Source organism: Colletotrichum gloeosporioides, assembly GCF_011800055.1.
Source record: "Colletotrichum gloeosporioides strain Lc1 chromosome Unknown consensus_100, whole genome shotgun sequence".
In the NCBI taxonomy this organism is placed as follows: Eukaryota; Fungi; Ascomycota; class Sordariomycetes; order Glomerellales; family Glomerellaceae; genus Colletotrichum; species Colletotrichum gloeosporioides.
The window spans coordinates 105,319-118,518 of NW_025544745.1; the positions used below are offsets into that span (position 1 = coordinate 105,319).

The 13,200-nt window shown below is 51.0% G+C and overlaps 5 protein-coding genes across 5 annotated transcripts; 2 read left to right on the plus strand and 3 right to left on the minus strand.

Annotated features, from left to right (window-relative positions):
- Window positions 1–300: 300 nt before the first annotated feature.
- Window positions 301–1,031, plus strand: GCG54_00008144 (Flavin prenyltransferase PAD1; the record flags this gene model as incomplete). The annotated part of the gene is made up of 2 exons (XM_045408116.1): window positions 301–936; window positions 990–1,031. 2 exons carry the CDS (start codon window positions 301–303, stop codon window positions 1,029–1,031), a joined length of 678 nt encoding a protein of 225 aa, XP_045257421.1.
- Window positions 1,032–1,102: 71 nt separating this feature from the next.
- On the minus strand, window positions 1,103–3,778 carry GCG54_00008145 (uncharacterized protein; the record flags this gene model as incomplete). The annotated part of the gene is made up of 3 exons (XM_045408117.1): window positions 1,103–2,434; window positions 2,505–3,324; window positions 3,432–3,778. The coding sequence occupies 3 exons, from the start codon at window positions 3,776–3,778 to the stop codon at window positions 1,103–1,105; spliced, it is 2,499 nt and encodes an 832-aa protein (XP_045257422.1).
- Window positions 3,779–5,234: 1,456 nt separating this feature from the next.
- GCG54_00008146 (uncharacterized protein) lies at window positions 5,235–7,476 on the minus strand (the record flags this gene model as incomplete). The annotated part of the gene is made up of 5 exons (XM_045408118.1): window positions 5,235–5,494; window positions 5,617–6,961; window positions 7,037–7,159; window positions 7,271–7,367; window positions 7,463–7,476. 5 exons carry the CDS (start codon window positions 7,474–7,476, stop codon window positions 5,235–5,237), a joined length of 1,839 nt encoding a protein of 612 aa, XP_045257423.1.
- Window positions 7,477–9,085: 1,609 nt separating this feature from the next.
- Window positions 9,086–10,697, plus strand: GCG54_00008147 (putative transporter; the record flags this gene model as incomplete). Its single annotated transcript, XM_045408119.1, has 3 exons — window positions 9,086–9,732; window positions 9,786–10,390; window positions 10,456–10,697. The coding sequence occupies 3 exons, from the start codon at window positions 9,086–9,088 to the stop codon at window positions 10,695–10,697; spliced, it is 1,494 nt and encodes a 497-aa protein (XP_045257424.1).
- Window positions 10,698–10,966: 269 nt separating this feature from the next.
- Window positions 10,967–12,658, minus strand: GCG54_00008148 (uncharacterized protein; the record flags this gene model as incomplete). The annotated part of the gene is made up of 1 exon (XM_045408120.1): window positions 10,967–12,658. One exon carries the CDS (start codon window positions 12,656–12,658, stop codon window positions 10,967–10,969), a length of 1,692 nt encoding a protein of 563 aa, XP_045257425.1.
- Between the last annotated feature and the right edge of the window lie 542 nt (window positions 12,659–13,200).

Sequence of the window (13,200 nt, forward strand, 5' to 3'; positions counted from 1 at the left end):
ATATGGCTGTGAGATAGCCTATCGTGCATGTCTTACCGAGATTCGTACTACAGGCTCTATCTCATGCTCTAATTGCTTAGAATTAGGTGGTTGACATGGATACTTAGGTAGGCCAGAGCTGGAAATAGTGACGGTTCGTGCCCGGCGTACAATGTCACTCAGTTCGTCCATGTTCAACAGTAAATTTATCGCTCATATCTGCTTTTTAGCTCATCAGAAACAACAGTCATAATGTCTCAGCGATTTGCCCAGGTAGATTTGAGGACATTCAAGCTTTTTACGTCGTTACAAGTACCCAATATGCCAACGCCACCCCAAGGATCTTCACGATACTTTCTCTCAACAGCTTGTCGCCAGCTAAAAGTCAACCAAGGAAAAAAAAAGAAAGACTTTCGTTGTTTATCGCATTCTGCGCGTCTAACTCACCGCGATGATGGCTCCATCTCCCAACTCACACCGACCAACGAAGACCACATTCGATGCGCACAACCGCGACCGAAGCGACTGGTCGTTGGTATCACGGGCGCCACTGGCACGCCATTTGCAATCCGGCTACTTCAAATACTGCATGAGATCGGTGTCGAGACGCACTTGATCATGAGCAAGTGGGCGCTTGCGACATTGAAATACGAGACGCCCCTTAGCGAGAATCAGATTCGCGGTCTAGCGCATACCAACTACACTGCGAGGGACATGTCGGCACCGGTTGCGTCTGGGTCGTTTCAACATGATGGCATGATAATAGTGCCATGCAGCATGAAAACACTCGCGGCTGTCCGAGCTGGGTTCGGAGACGACCTGATATCCCGCGCCGCTGATGTAACCCTCAAAGAAGGCCGGCGGTTGACGCTTGTTGTGCGAGAAACGCCATTGAACGATATCCATCTCGACAACATGTTGTTTCTTCGACGGGCTGGGGCTGTCATCTTCCCACCCGTACCTGCGTTCTATACGAGGCCGAAGACTTTGGAGGATATCATTGATCAAAGTGTTGGTCGGATGCTGGACTCACTGGGCTTCCACATCGATAGTTTTGAAAGATGGGATGGATTTCGCAAAGACTAGGGCTGTTATTTGGAAAAGGGTTTAAACGCCGGTTAATTCATTCCTCGTACAAAAGTTCCCCTTCCGAGAAGAATGTCTGACTGTCCACAAGTGGCCAGTCGCAGAAAATTGATCCAGTCCCTCCAAATACCGCCGCTGGACTGCCAATACTTCCATCAAAGCCGGAGTTGGCTGCATCCACTGAACCGGGAAGAAACGGCAAATCTTGCATGAAGTCGTTTGAGAATGATGGATAAAGGCTGCTTGCGGCGTTACCTTCGATATTGATGTCGTTATTCGGCAGTCCGCCTTCTGCTACTCTCGACTCTATCGTTGACGTCGCCAATGAGAATGGGTCCTGCAGGCGCTGTGCAGACTGTGTAACCACCCTAGTCTGCATGCTGCCCAGCCTCGCTGCCCAGGATGCATCGTTGAGGGTTTCACCTCTTTTTGGTACTCGCATAGGGCGCTCTTCGTCATCGCAAACAATTTTGAGCTGCATCAAAGGTTCACGCATGAGTAATAGTCTCTTCCACAACTTGCGAGACGCTCGTGAAGCGCCGTTGTATGCCTTTGCTAACTTGAGAGCCTTCCTGAAACTCTTGCCCACGGTGTCAGAAAAGTTCTCAGGCAAATCAGGGGCTAGAGTGCTGTGGTTTTGAGCGACGTGGGCAATCACGAGGGACATGAGAGCGCATGCGCTAACGAGTAGGTGGACGTAAAAAGGCTGTTGTTTCCGGTAGACATCCGTGGCCTTGTCCAGCTTCGACAATATATTAATCGACTCAGCTGAAAGCCTCAAGGCGGACGGGATGTTCTTCCTGCTGCCAGGTGTCGGCTTGTTGGTGAAGAAAAAGGGGCGAAGAAGCATGCTGTGGGCTGCATTGGCTCTTAGGTTGAGAAGGACTGCCCAAGATGGTATGCGGCGGATTGGGGTCATGACGAATACCTCGTGCTGTCTGAGGTCAAAGTTTTCCACAGAATTCGTTCTCCACTGCTCAATCTGGAAATTCAGGATGTCGAAAGTCTCATCTTCATCATACGGCTGACCTGTTGCGGCACTGCGAGCAACTGGTGACGTAAACTTGTCGCTGAGTGCCATGAATGCCACCATTGCTCGAAGATATGGAGATTCAACGGACGACTTCATAGCTTGGTGGAAATGCGACTCTTGAAAATGGGTTGGCAATCCTGTAGCCGCGCTCCACTGCCTGTCTAACACGATCGTTGTGCATATGACAGCAATAACCTGTACTCGCTCGCGTTCAGATCCTAGGATGTGCTCAGGAACATCGCGACTATGAAGTCCAAGCTCAAGAAGTATGTTGCCTGCTGTTCCACACATTCTCCACGCTGTTCGCGCATCGTCTCGGAAAAATTGATAAGTCCCCTATTGGCAGGACATGTCAGCTAAAACGCCTTACCAAGGTTAAGTCAAATAGAAGGGGCCCCTGGCTCACCACTAGAATCGCAATCACTGCATTGTTCACGTGAGGTACAAAGGACACTAGTCGTGTTTCAATGTTTTGCCGACAATAGGAGTAAATCTCCCCGGGCACGTCAACACTTGGATGTTGAGTTGGCTCAGCACAAAGCGCAATGGAGAGTACGAGGTTGATGATCAGTACCGACGATTCGTCGATAACTTCGCTGAAACTCGAATTTGTGGAAAGATCGGTTGCGTAAGTGTGAACATTGAGTTGGTAGAGCCTGTCGAGCTGGCCGACGAGATTCTGGATGTCTAAGATGGGATGGAAGTCACCGAAAACCTCTTGATAGGTAGACACTAGCTGCGTAGCTTGGCGCTTTGTGAGATGTCGTGTAAACCCAATCAGCCTCGTTAGAGAGCGGCCAGGATCTTGGCCAGAAGGACCTTCATCCAAATCATATCCTGAGCCATTCTCCGACTCTTCATCGTCTGACTGAGAGTCCTCTATACTAGGGAGACGTGGTTGGCTAGACTGATGGCTGAAGCTACCTTGCTTCATGCGTATCTGGGCCACATTCAAACTATAGTCTGGCGATGTTGGCCCGCAGTAGCGCCTGCGAATGATCGTTTGACGTGCGAGACGCTGCCTTGGGGAAGACTCGACTTCTGAGGCTTGGATGTCTGAGCCATGACTCGGAGATTTTGCTTTGTCGATCTGATGGGGTTGGTCTAAATTTGTGTTGAAGCTGTGAGTGGGAGTGTTGTGCTTCTCGACCGACTCCACGCGTGATGACAGGGTACCAATTTGTTCTTGAAGCTTGCTAACGAGCTCGCCAAGAGAAGTGAGCATGCTGTAGGCCTATATCAGCATAACGCTTACGACAAGCTGCGAATGCATTTCAACTTTGTTCACCTTGTCTCGGAGAAAGATCCATAATCCTGTTGTTGCCTGTCAAACGCGTCTGATGGCTGTGGCCGCCTACCTGGCCCTGAAGCTGACGAGCTGCTTGGTGCGTTCGACTCTCTTGAAGCTATAGAAGGCTCGGGAGTTACCAAACTTCGCCGTCTCGTTGGCACATTGACTTCGATATCCGAATACGATAAGCCATCGCATTCGAGAGAACGAGAGATGCAATATGAGCAAGGAATATCTCCAGAGCATCGACCCTTTCGTCGCCTGCAGGCATCGCAAGCCCGAGTCGCGTACGGTGCTCTCTTCTTCATCGGCTCAGGCTTATTTTGAGGGCCGCGACGCTTGTTGCCGGCTGCATGGTTGTCTGCGTTGGTGGAGCGAATGTCGTACATGATAGTCAGCATTTGCCGCTGAGTGTTGGAATTGCAGCACAAGCTGCGCCTGTTGTCCAGAAAGCCCAAACGCTACTTATTTACAGCGTACTGAATCGAAGTAGGACTATTGTGGAGAATGGGAATATTTGAAGATAACAGACGGCATGGAGTGGGTGTCGAGCTTTGCGGGGGTGGCGCAACCAGCACCACGGGGCGGATAACATGTTGGAGACTTCAAGTCGGCCCAATAGTCAAGCGAATGCTACAAAGAGCGGCTAAGGGTGTGACACAGCTGAGAGATACTTTCCATCACCTTCAAGCGAGTATAGTTGCCGCTTTTTGGGAATTGACACCGTGACACGCGTATTCGTTTACTAACAGAAGACTTCACAACCATGATGGCTTCTGCGTTGACCAGTAAACTTGTATTCTGTACCTCATCTGCCTTGCATTCGATACCCATAAAGCTGCGAGATGGCGAAGATTGAAAGATCCTGGACCACTGTTATCTGGAACCCAGTCTTGCAGTCTGCAGATGGGGCTAGCCGATGCACTAGATGACGGGGCATCTGATACAACGGGTAGAGCGCAGCAAGGTATGGACGCCATTTACCTCTCGACGACACCCTTATGTGATTCAATGCGCACAAGTATTCTTAACGCCGATGGAAATTCTCCATTTTCATACCTAATTGGTCTGAAAAAGTGCTTTGATTGCGACCACCCACTTTTAGACTGGTGCAGGACATGGCCAAAGGGGTCCCGCAATAATGCGGCACACTTGATCAGTGAGGACACTTGCATATGAGCTAACGGCTTGGTGTTCGACTAATCTTATCGGTGATATTGAAAACCGGAATCGGAAACGGAACGTTCCTACGGTCCCCTGCTCTCCATTCGCAGGCCAATCAGTAATGGACATGCAGGGTACTGACCAATTGTGTTTATCAGTGAAACAGACTGTGCCGCTTGCGTCCTCTTCGTCGTTGGTAATCTCGGTGTGATGTGTTTGTGTGATGCTCAGCCACCGATGGGTCCATGCGGTGAGCAAACTAATAACAGGCCTAGGATGCGGAAGTGCTTTTCCAGTTGAGATTTCGAGCGTGCTTGCTGACGTTGTTGGCAGATGGATCCATGCATGTGTCCGTACCCCGCTTCCCGGGAGCGCTCCGGATCGGTGCCCCGAAACCGGCCGACAGTCCGGACGATGGCTGTAATATTACTAACAAATGCGGTACCAATAGAGACCGGGCGCATTCTGGGGTGTATTGAGTCTGTTGCAACGTTTAAATACGTGATTTGATCCACTACTTAGGCTGAAAAGGTCCTGCCAGTGGTTGGTGTTCTTCTTGGCGAAAGTTTTAATTCTCACACGTGAAGTGAACCGCATGACAAGCCTTCTGTTGATCAAAACTTTTCACCCTGAAATTCTCCCTACAAGAAAGGGCTCAAGGCCACTTATGCATGAACATTGCTACCAGGATCCGTTCAAACGGACTTCCAAAATAGCTGATATCCCACTCTTCACAGCTTCAACTGCTGCGGGAACCATCTCTCCTAAGTCTTGAACACTGCTCGCCACCCCAGCCCAAGCTTGACCACCTGATGCTGCCTTAGCAATACCGGAGTAGTCTGGTGTCGGTGAGAACGATATGTTCAAGTCCTCGTTCGATGAAGCAGCTCCGTAGCCAGAAGGGTGCACCAGCTGGAGCGAGTTGCGAGGGGCGTTCCAACCTGCCGTATATTTATCAGTTCATGTTTCATCACCGATGACCTCGCCATCGTCTTAGGGGACCAAAACAAAAAGAATTTGAGATTCTTGAAGCAGGACGAAGAATGAATTTGTGATGCCTTACCTTTGTTGCTCAATACGATCGTCAACGTAGGGAGATTGTACCTGCGAGCCACCCAATAAACTGTTCCTGGGCAGCCAAACAAATACGTGCCATCTCCAACAATTTCGCACACGAAATTTTTCTCTCCACGCTCCTTTCCAATGAAATCAAGAGCCAGTTTTACGCCGAGAGTCGCCCCACCAGACCAACCCAGCCCGCCACCGCCACAGTTGATGAGATGGCCGGGTCTATCGACCCTGAGCTGATCGTAAATCTTCGGAGCGTTCGTGACGGCCTCAACGCACCATACGGTCTCCTCAGGACACATCTTGCGCAGTTGGGAGACGAGATATGAAGTTGTGGGATGCTGCGATTGGTCTTCCGGTGGTTCTGCCAGAGCGTCAAGTTGCTTCATTCGAATTTTGTGAGCCTCCTCGAGCTCAGATCGTCGACTCGCATGAGATGGAAGATTCGACAGCTGAGAGTAAGTCAAGTCTTGAGTTACGTAGCTGTTCAATTGCTGCAAGGCCGTTTCGGAGTCTGCCTGATAGCGTCGAAATGCTGGGATATAATGCAACGGCATATTTTGCTTCAAGGGGTCAACGTCAATGTGGATGACTTTGGCATCGTCTCGAACTTTGCATTGTGTCGGGATCCAAGGTACGTCGCAATCAATGACGAGTATGGCATCGGCTTCCTCGATGCTTGCGTCACGACCTATACGAACGCCAAGGGAGGCCTGATGAGAGTAAGGGAAGCAAACATCGCTCCCCAAGGCGTCGAGTATGCGAAGTCCTGGAATGTATTCGGCCAGGCAAGCTAGTTCTGGCACTGTCGCGTGATTACGTCCCGTATAGCCCACAATGATCAAGGGCTTTTTGGCCTGAACCAATGTAGATATGATCGTATCCAAAGCTTCATTGGGTAAAGCCGTGGGGGCTATCGGCTTCCAAGCCGTTTGGTCGAGGCTGTATGGAGCAATCTCCTCCTCCATGACTTCCCGAGCGCCTACTACATAGACTGGTCCCTTCGGATTGCTAGTAGCAAACTGTAGTGCGCGGTTGAGAACTTGCTTGATGTTCCTGCCGGTTTTGAATTCACCTGTGTATCGACAGTACTGTGAGACGATCTGTCGTTGGTCCGGAGCATCTTGTAGCCAGTGGATATACTCGGTCCGGGATCCGCGTAGCTCTCCTTCAAGTGTGAACGGAGATAGGCCCGCGAAAACAAAGACAGGGCACCGTGCCACCGATGCATTGTGAACCGCACACCCAAGCATCTGGGTCCCCACGTCTACATGAACCAGAACGCATTGCGGCTTTCCAGTCACACGAGCAAACCCATCAGCCATCGACATGGCAACCATCTGAGAAATACGTTAGCAGGATTGTGTAATGAGCTACTGCGTCTATAACCAAGAACGTTGATATGAATACCTCACCTCATGAGGACAAGTGATGACTCTGGGGAACTTGACTCCCTTCAGTTGTGCGCCGTGTGCCAAAGCCTCCATGATAGCTGGGTGATCTGAGCCTAGGTTGACAAATACATGTGAAACGCCTGCCTAGAAGGAATCAGCAACTTTCTTTGAAGTTTTTCCGCCCAACGTGTGGTCAGGCATGTCCAAACTCATCGTCACTCTACATTCTCTGTTGACAAAACATGAGCACCTTACCTCGTAGAGGCCCTCAAAGAAGGCGAACGAAGCAGAGTAAGTTTCTCTAGAAAATCTCTTAGCATATTTCGAAGAGGAAGCTTCTTTAACCAGAATGCTCAGTCAAGGATAATGGTGTTTCAATGAGGGAACTTTGATGCTTTTCGTTTTGCTGACCAGCCAACCAATCCATCAAGTTCCAGGTGCACTCACATATCAGCGATCATTTTCTTTTGACAAGCGGAGCTAAATTCAGTTGAGGAAATCCGGCGCCGAAAGCATTAACCGTGAATTAAAGTCAAGAAAAAACCGAGATGTAAGCTGTTGATACTTGGGTTGGAAGCCCATGGTAAACCCCCTCCATTTGGGGGTCAGCCAAATTGCATCGTGCTGACCCTGGCAACATTGCCACCAATCAGTAGTCCTTCAATACCAACACTACTGCGCATGCGTCACATCGTCAACGCATGAGTGCGGAAGACGCCATCAACGCTGACCGGGGCGGAGAGAAAGGCTACACGGAAAGTATGTTTGCCGGCTCGCTTCCGCCATTGATATATCAAACGGAGCAGAAGCATTCCGACATGGGAAATGCGGAACGACTAACAAAGATACTTGCACGCGGTTTTTGAAAACGTTACGTAGACTTTACATACGCTGAGATGCACAGCTACCAATCATCTTCGTTTAGACAGCCGCTTATTTCCGTAACTCATTCAGATCCAATGTGCCCAAAAACGAGTTGCTTAGCGTAAGTTAAGACATGCTCACAAGTGGATCGGTATTCAAACGGCCCTTAATGTTTGCGTGTCTTAACATCTGCGTATTGATGACTGTAAGGTAACTTAATTTTCTCTTCTCCTTCCCTTCACTTGTCCCTCCCTCCTGCGAGAGTGCAGTGTGGTTGGTGTTGCATTCCGAAAGCTGAGATGCGGGGTTGGCCAAGACAACTGCTTCCTATCATCACACCAACATTCCGAGATCCTATTCTGATAAGGAATCGGAAAAGATGCAAGGTGCATTAGCCGCTTGATAGCACCCATGTGCAGCATTTTTGTCGCTTCCAAACTCGATCACTTAATGGAATCCTTTATCGCTTGAACCCGATCGCTTGTGGCTTGTGAAATGCCACCACCATGTTCGAAGACGTAGAACGTCGAATGAAGAATCAGAATCAGCAATGTCCTCCGAACCATATCTCTGAATCGCCCGAGATGCATCGGGAAGTTCTAAGGGACTGGAGATTTGAGGTACCGACAGAATTATTGCCCTTGAGGCCGTGCCACTGGAGAACAGCCCCCACATCTCACCTTGCCCTGATCTGCAAGTGCATCCCTCAGAACCTTGGCAGCCTCTCAGCGAATGAAAATCCCGTGAACTTAGGAAACATATAATGCCCCCTATTCAGTCACTATCAGCACGCAGCTGCTGTGTAACCGTTGTGCAAGCACATTGCACCGATAAGTCGGGCGTGGACACTAAGTGATAGCCTATTGTTCCTCCTGTATGGCGGTTGAAGCTGGTATATGTTACTCAAGGAGGCAAGGTTGCTCCTGCAGCTTGGTATCCCTCGAGTAGGTGGCTTACCCCGCCCGAGCGGCTGATGAGACTTGGGTTGCATCGCCAGTACAGCCATACCTCCATTATCCGATTCTGTACGGCGTGTTCCATTCCAACCGAGACACACATCTGGTGGTGTAGCGGCAAAGCGGGTATTGCACTCGACTAGATTTTCGATAAGCACATCATGTACGAAGCATTGAAAAGCGGCTTCGATGGCCACTATGCTATGACTCGCTCACGCAACGTACGACTATCATTTCATGTCCAACCACAATGTCGGAATCCAACATGAAGACCGACGCAGACATCGTCTCAATCACTACTCCTTCGGGTACACATGTCGACCCAGAGGCAGCTCACAACTATGTCATCGATCCTGCCGCTGAAGCAAAGCTCCTCCGCCGTGTGGACCTTCGCGTCCTGCCAATGATATTTGTCTTGTATTTCTTCACTTTCCTTGATCGAACGAACCTTGGCAATGCAAAGGTTGCGGGAATGGAAGCGGACCTCGGGCTGGGCACCTACGGCTTCAACATCGGCGCCTGTTTGTACTACGGCATCTACTTCTTTGCCGACATCCCCGCGTCACTAAGCGTCAAAAGGTTCGGAAACATAGTGTTGCCTCTGAGCTGTATCGCCTTCGGTGTCGTGACTCTCGCAACCGCTTTCATTCAAAATGAAGCGAGCTTTTTCGCAATCCGACTCCTCCTCGGAATTACAGAAGCCTTCCAGTTCCCGGGGCTGTCCTATGTTGTGTCACGATATTACCGGCGCAATGAGGTGACCACCCGAGTATCATTCTTCATGCTTGGAGCGGCTGGACTAGCGTCGGCCTTTGGAGGTCTCTTGGCATCCGGACTGTTGTCTCTGGGAAGAATCGGCTCGTCCCACTCATGGAGGAATATTTTCCTGGTCGAAGGGTTGGTTCAATGAACTCACATGCGCCACGCTCTTGCTGACAATATGGCCTTAGTATTATCACCATAGGTGTCGGCTTCCTGTCGCTGTACCTCTTTCCAGCCGACCCGTCAAAGACGCGCATCTTCAACGAAGACGAACGTGCTCTGGCAATGGCACGTATCTTCCACGACCAGCCTGCTATCCGAGAACACAAAGAGCGCATCAGCTGGAAGCTCATCAAGCGTGGCATTTTGAACGTCAATGTCCTTGTGTGCACTTGGATGTATACATGCAACCAGGTTACTGTTCAAGGTCTCTCAATCTTCACTGTCACAATCCTGAGACTCAACTACCCTGACCGTTCTACCGTGGGGATTCAGTTACTGTCGGTCCCGCCACCTTTGGTAGGTATGGTTTTCGCGCTTTGCCTGGCATATATCACTATGAAGACGCGGAAGCACGGCTATGCAATTGTTGGATGCGCGACATTGAATGTAATCGGTTACTCCATTTGGCTGGGTTCGAAGAACGTGCAGGCGCGGTACGCTGCCATTTTCATCAACACGGCGGGGGGCTACGGGTTTGGAGTTTTGGTGATCAGCTGGTCGTTGGCCAACGCCGCTCCAGACACAGTGCGCAACGTCGCAAATGCCGCGGTTTCTGGGATATCAAACATTGGTGAGTTCCTCGGCCTGGTATGCTACTACTTTCTATGATCCAAGCTAACGATGCCTGCCTTACAGGTTCCATCGCGGCTACATGGAGCTACATTAACACAGATGCCAAGACGGGATACCGAACCGGCAACAGTCTGAACACGGCTACGGCGGCATCAGTGATCGTTGCGTCTCTGAGTCTGGTAGCTTACCAGACATGGGAGAACAAAAGGCGCGAACGAGGCGACCGTGACTATCGACTACGGTTGCCAGAGGACGAGGTTGCTATCCTGGGACACCTTCACCCCAACTTTAGATACATCCACTAGGACGGAGTCATGTTTTTTGTAGTTAGAAATGCACGATGTAATTCGACGAAATACTCTGTAACGCTATGTACATTCTTACCAGATGTCTTGAGTGAATGCATATCCTTTTATGTTCAAACCCCTGAACCTCTTATTCATGTTTCAATCTCTGCTTTCTCACTTGGCGCCTTCGATATCTGACATGCCTGTTGCAACTAATGTTATAACCTGGCATGGATCATGGTGTCACTGAGTTTCCGCTGAGATGGCGGGCTCAGTATCCGTATGTGTCAATCAACCGTCTTCTGTCTGCAGAAGCACGACGATTTGATTGGCACATCTGCCACAGCCAGAGCCAAATTCAACTGAGGCTTCAAAATCATGGCCTCATCCTTTCGACCCAGCTTCATGAGACACTCATAGAAGCCATGAAGCGCCCATACGTTGTTCGGGTGTCTCTGCGCACGCGGCAATGTCTCATCGATTCCAAGGTCAGCGCTGTAGACAGAGGCTGCCTCTTCAACGCGGCCTTGTTCCAGAAGCAAAGCCCCGAGCGCGTGGCGTGCTGGCTGCATCCAGCCCCAGGGCTCGTCGTATGGCAGGGCGTCATCCCTCGCCACGGAGTTCTGCAGGTGTGCGAAGGCGGCATCATAGTCTCCCTTGCGGTAAGCTAGCTCGCCGTCGAGCATTGCCTCCGCGATCGCGAGCGTCTCCTGGCAAGTGTTGTTGAAAACCGTCCGCGAGATCGGAACAAGCTTCAGAGCTTCTAGGAACAACAGACGCTCCTGCTCGGCCTCCCCAACCCGTCCCGTCGCAGCAAGGGCAACACCTTTGGCGTAGTGGGTCATGGCAACTGTTGTGCAGTAGAGCTTAGGGTCGTTTGGAAGCTTCAGGCGAAGGATGTCGTCCCATTTTCCAAAGCGAATGAGTGCGTGCATCCGCATACCCAGGAAGCCTTCAAGCCAGTCAGCCATGGGTGGCGATTTCACCCGCAAAAGGTCCTCGGAGATCGTTGACTCAAGCTCTTCGATTGTCTGGAGGGCGACTCTGGATTGCCCACAAAGCATGGCGGCGTACAGCCTGAAATGGTAATCGTGGGACCGATAGAGCGTGTAGAAATTGAGTGGGCCTTCTTTTGCGAGGTACTTGGAGTCAGCACGAATAGCGTCCGAGTTTGAGGCGATGGCGCGCCGATATTGCCCGCACAGAATGTCCAAGTGAGTGGGCATATGCTCCAAGTGTCCCGCGTCCGGGACGAGACCACGCAGGTTATCTGCAATTGTGAGCGCTGCTTCCGGGGTGGGTGACATCTCCATCAAGTGGATATACAGATGGAGAAGGCCGGGATGTCGGAGGGAACCTTCAAGCTTGAAGGTACGATCCATCACGTCTTTGATCTCGAGAGTTCTGGCCCCAGGAGTCGGCTTTCCTGTCTTGTAGTTCCACAGCTTCCAAGGTGTAACATTCATCGTGGCATCCACCCAGAGGGCGACCACGTCTAGATCGTGGGGGAAAGCTTTGAGCACTTCATCCATCGCAAGGGCGTAGTCCTCGTTCCACTTCGAGCAGTCCTCTAAGGGCTTTTCTTGAGGGTATCGGCAGATCAGCGCATCGATGAGAGCGACTTCGACAGGCGATGCATTAGCAGAATGGGCCTTCGCCTGCATGATGGTATGATGAGCCCGCTTCGTCGTGATAGCCAGGTCCTCGCCGTCAAACACCTTCCATGGCTTGTTGTAGTTAGGGCCGAGGACGAAGGCGAGTCCCCAATACGCCATCGCGCAAAAGGGGTCGAAATTGATAGCCCGTTCGAAACATCGTGCAGATTCGTCGTGGTTGAATGCATACGCCCATGTTAGGCCGCGACTGGCCCAGAGCTGGGCATCTTTGCTGGTACTGCTGACAACTCGACCGAAGGACCCAAGATTGTAATAACCGTCGGTGAGAGAAATGACTGCTGAAGAAGTGCCCTTGCCTCTCATTTTGGAGATGTCTGGCGCTAACACGGATGAGAGTGATCTTCCAGTGTGGTGGTGTTGGGCGATCCGGGGTGAGTGTTGGGGGGAAGGGATGACAGGGCGAGAGTCAATTGGCCGAGACGCCCGCAAGTCAATGATGTATTTTAGGCCAATTTAGTCGACATTGTACAACCGGACTATCGTTTGGCCGTTGTGCTCCCCCTCATTCTACTAGCTCCACATGGCTGAACCTAAATGGATTTGCCCCGGAAACATCGCTGAAACCTGGGGAAGTCAAAGCATGGATTTGTTGAGCGTTCTCGTCCGAACTACTCTGTTGATGCGTTGTCAAATAGACGACGTGGCACAAGCGGCAATCACGAGGCCGTTAAATCCCGTCACATGGCTTCGTGCCGAGCCATCGCGTTTTCCTGCATGGCGTTCTTCGCTCATTCTAGAATGTCCATGAACTGCCTGCTGTCGGTGCTTTCCTCCGATGGGACCGGGGTAGTCGGGGACACGGTGGAGCCCGATCGTGGACTTTTGGGCCGACCCGAAGCGGAGAG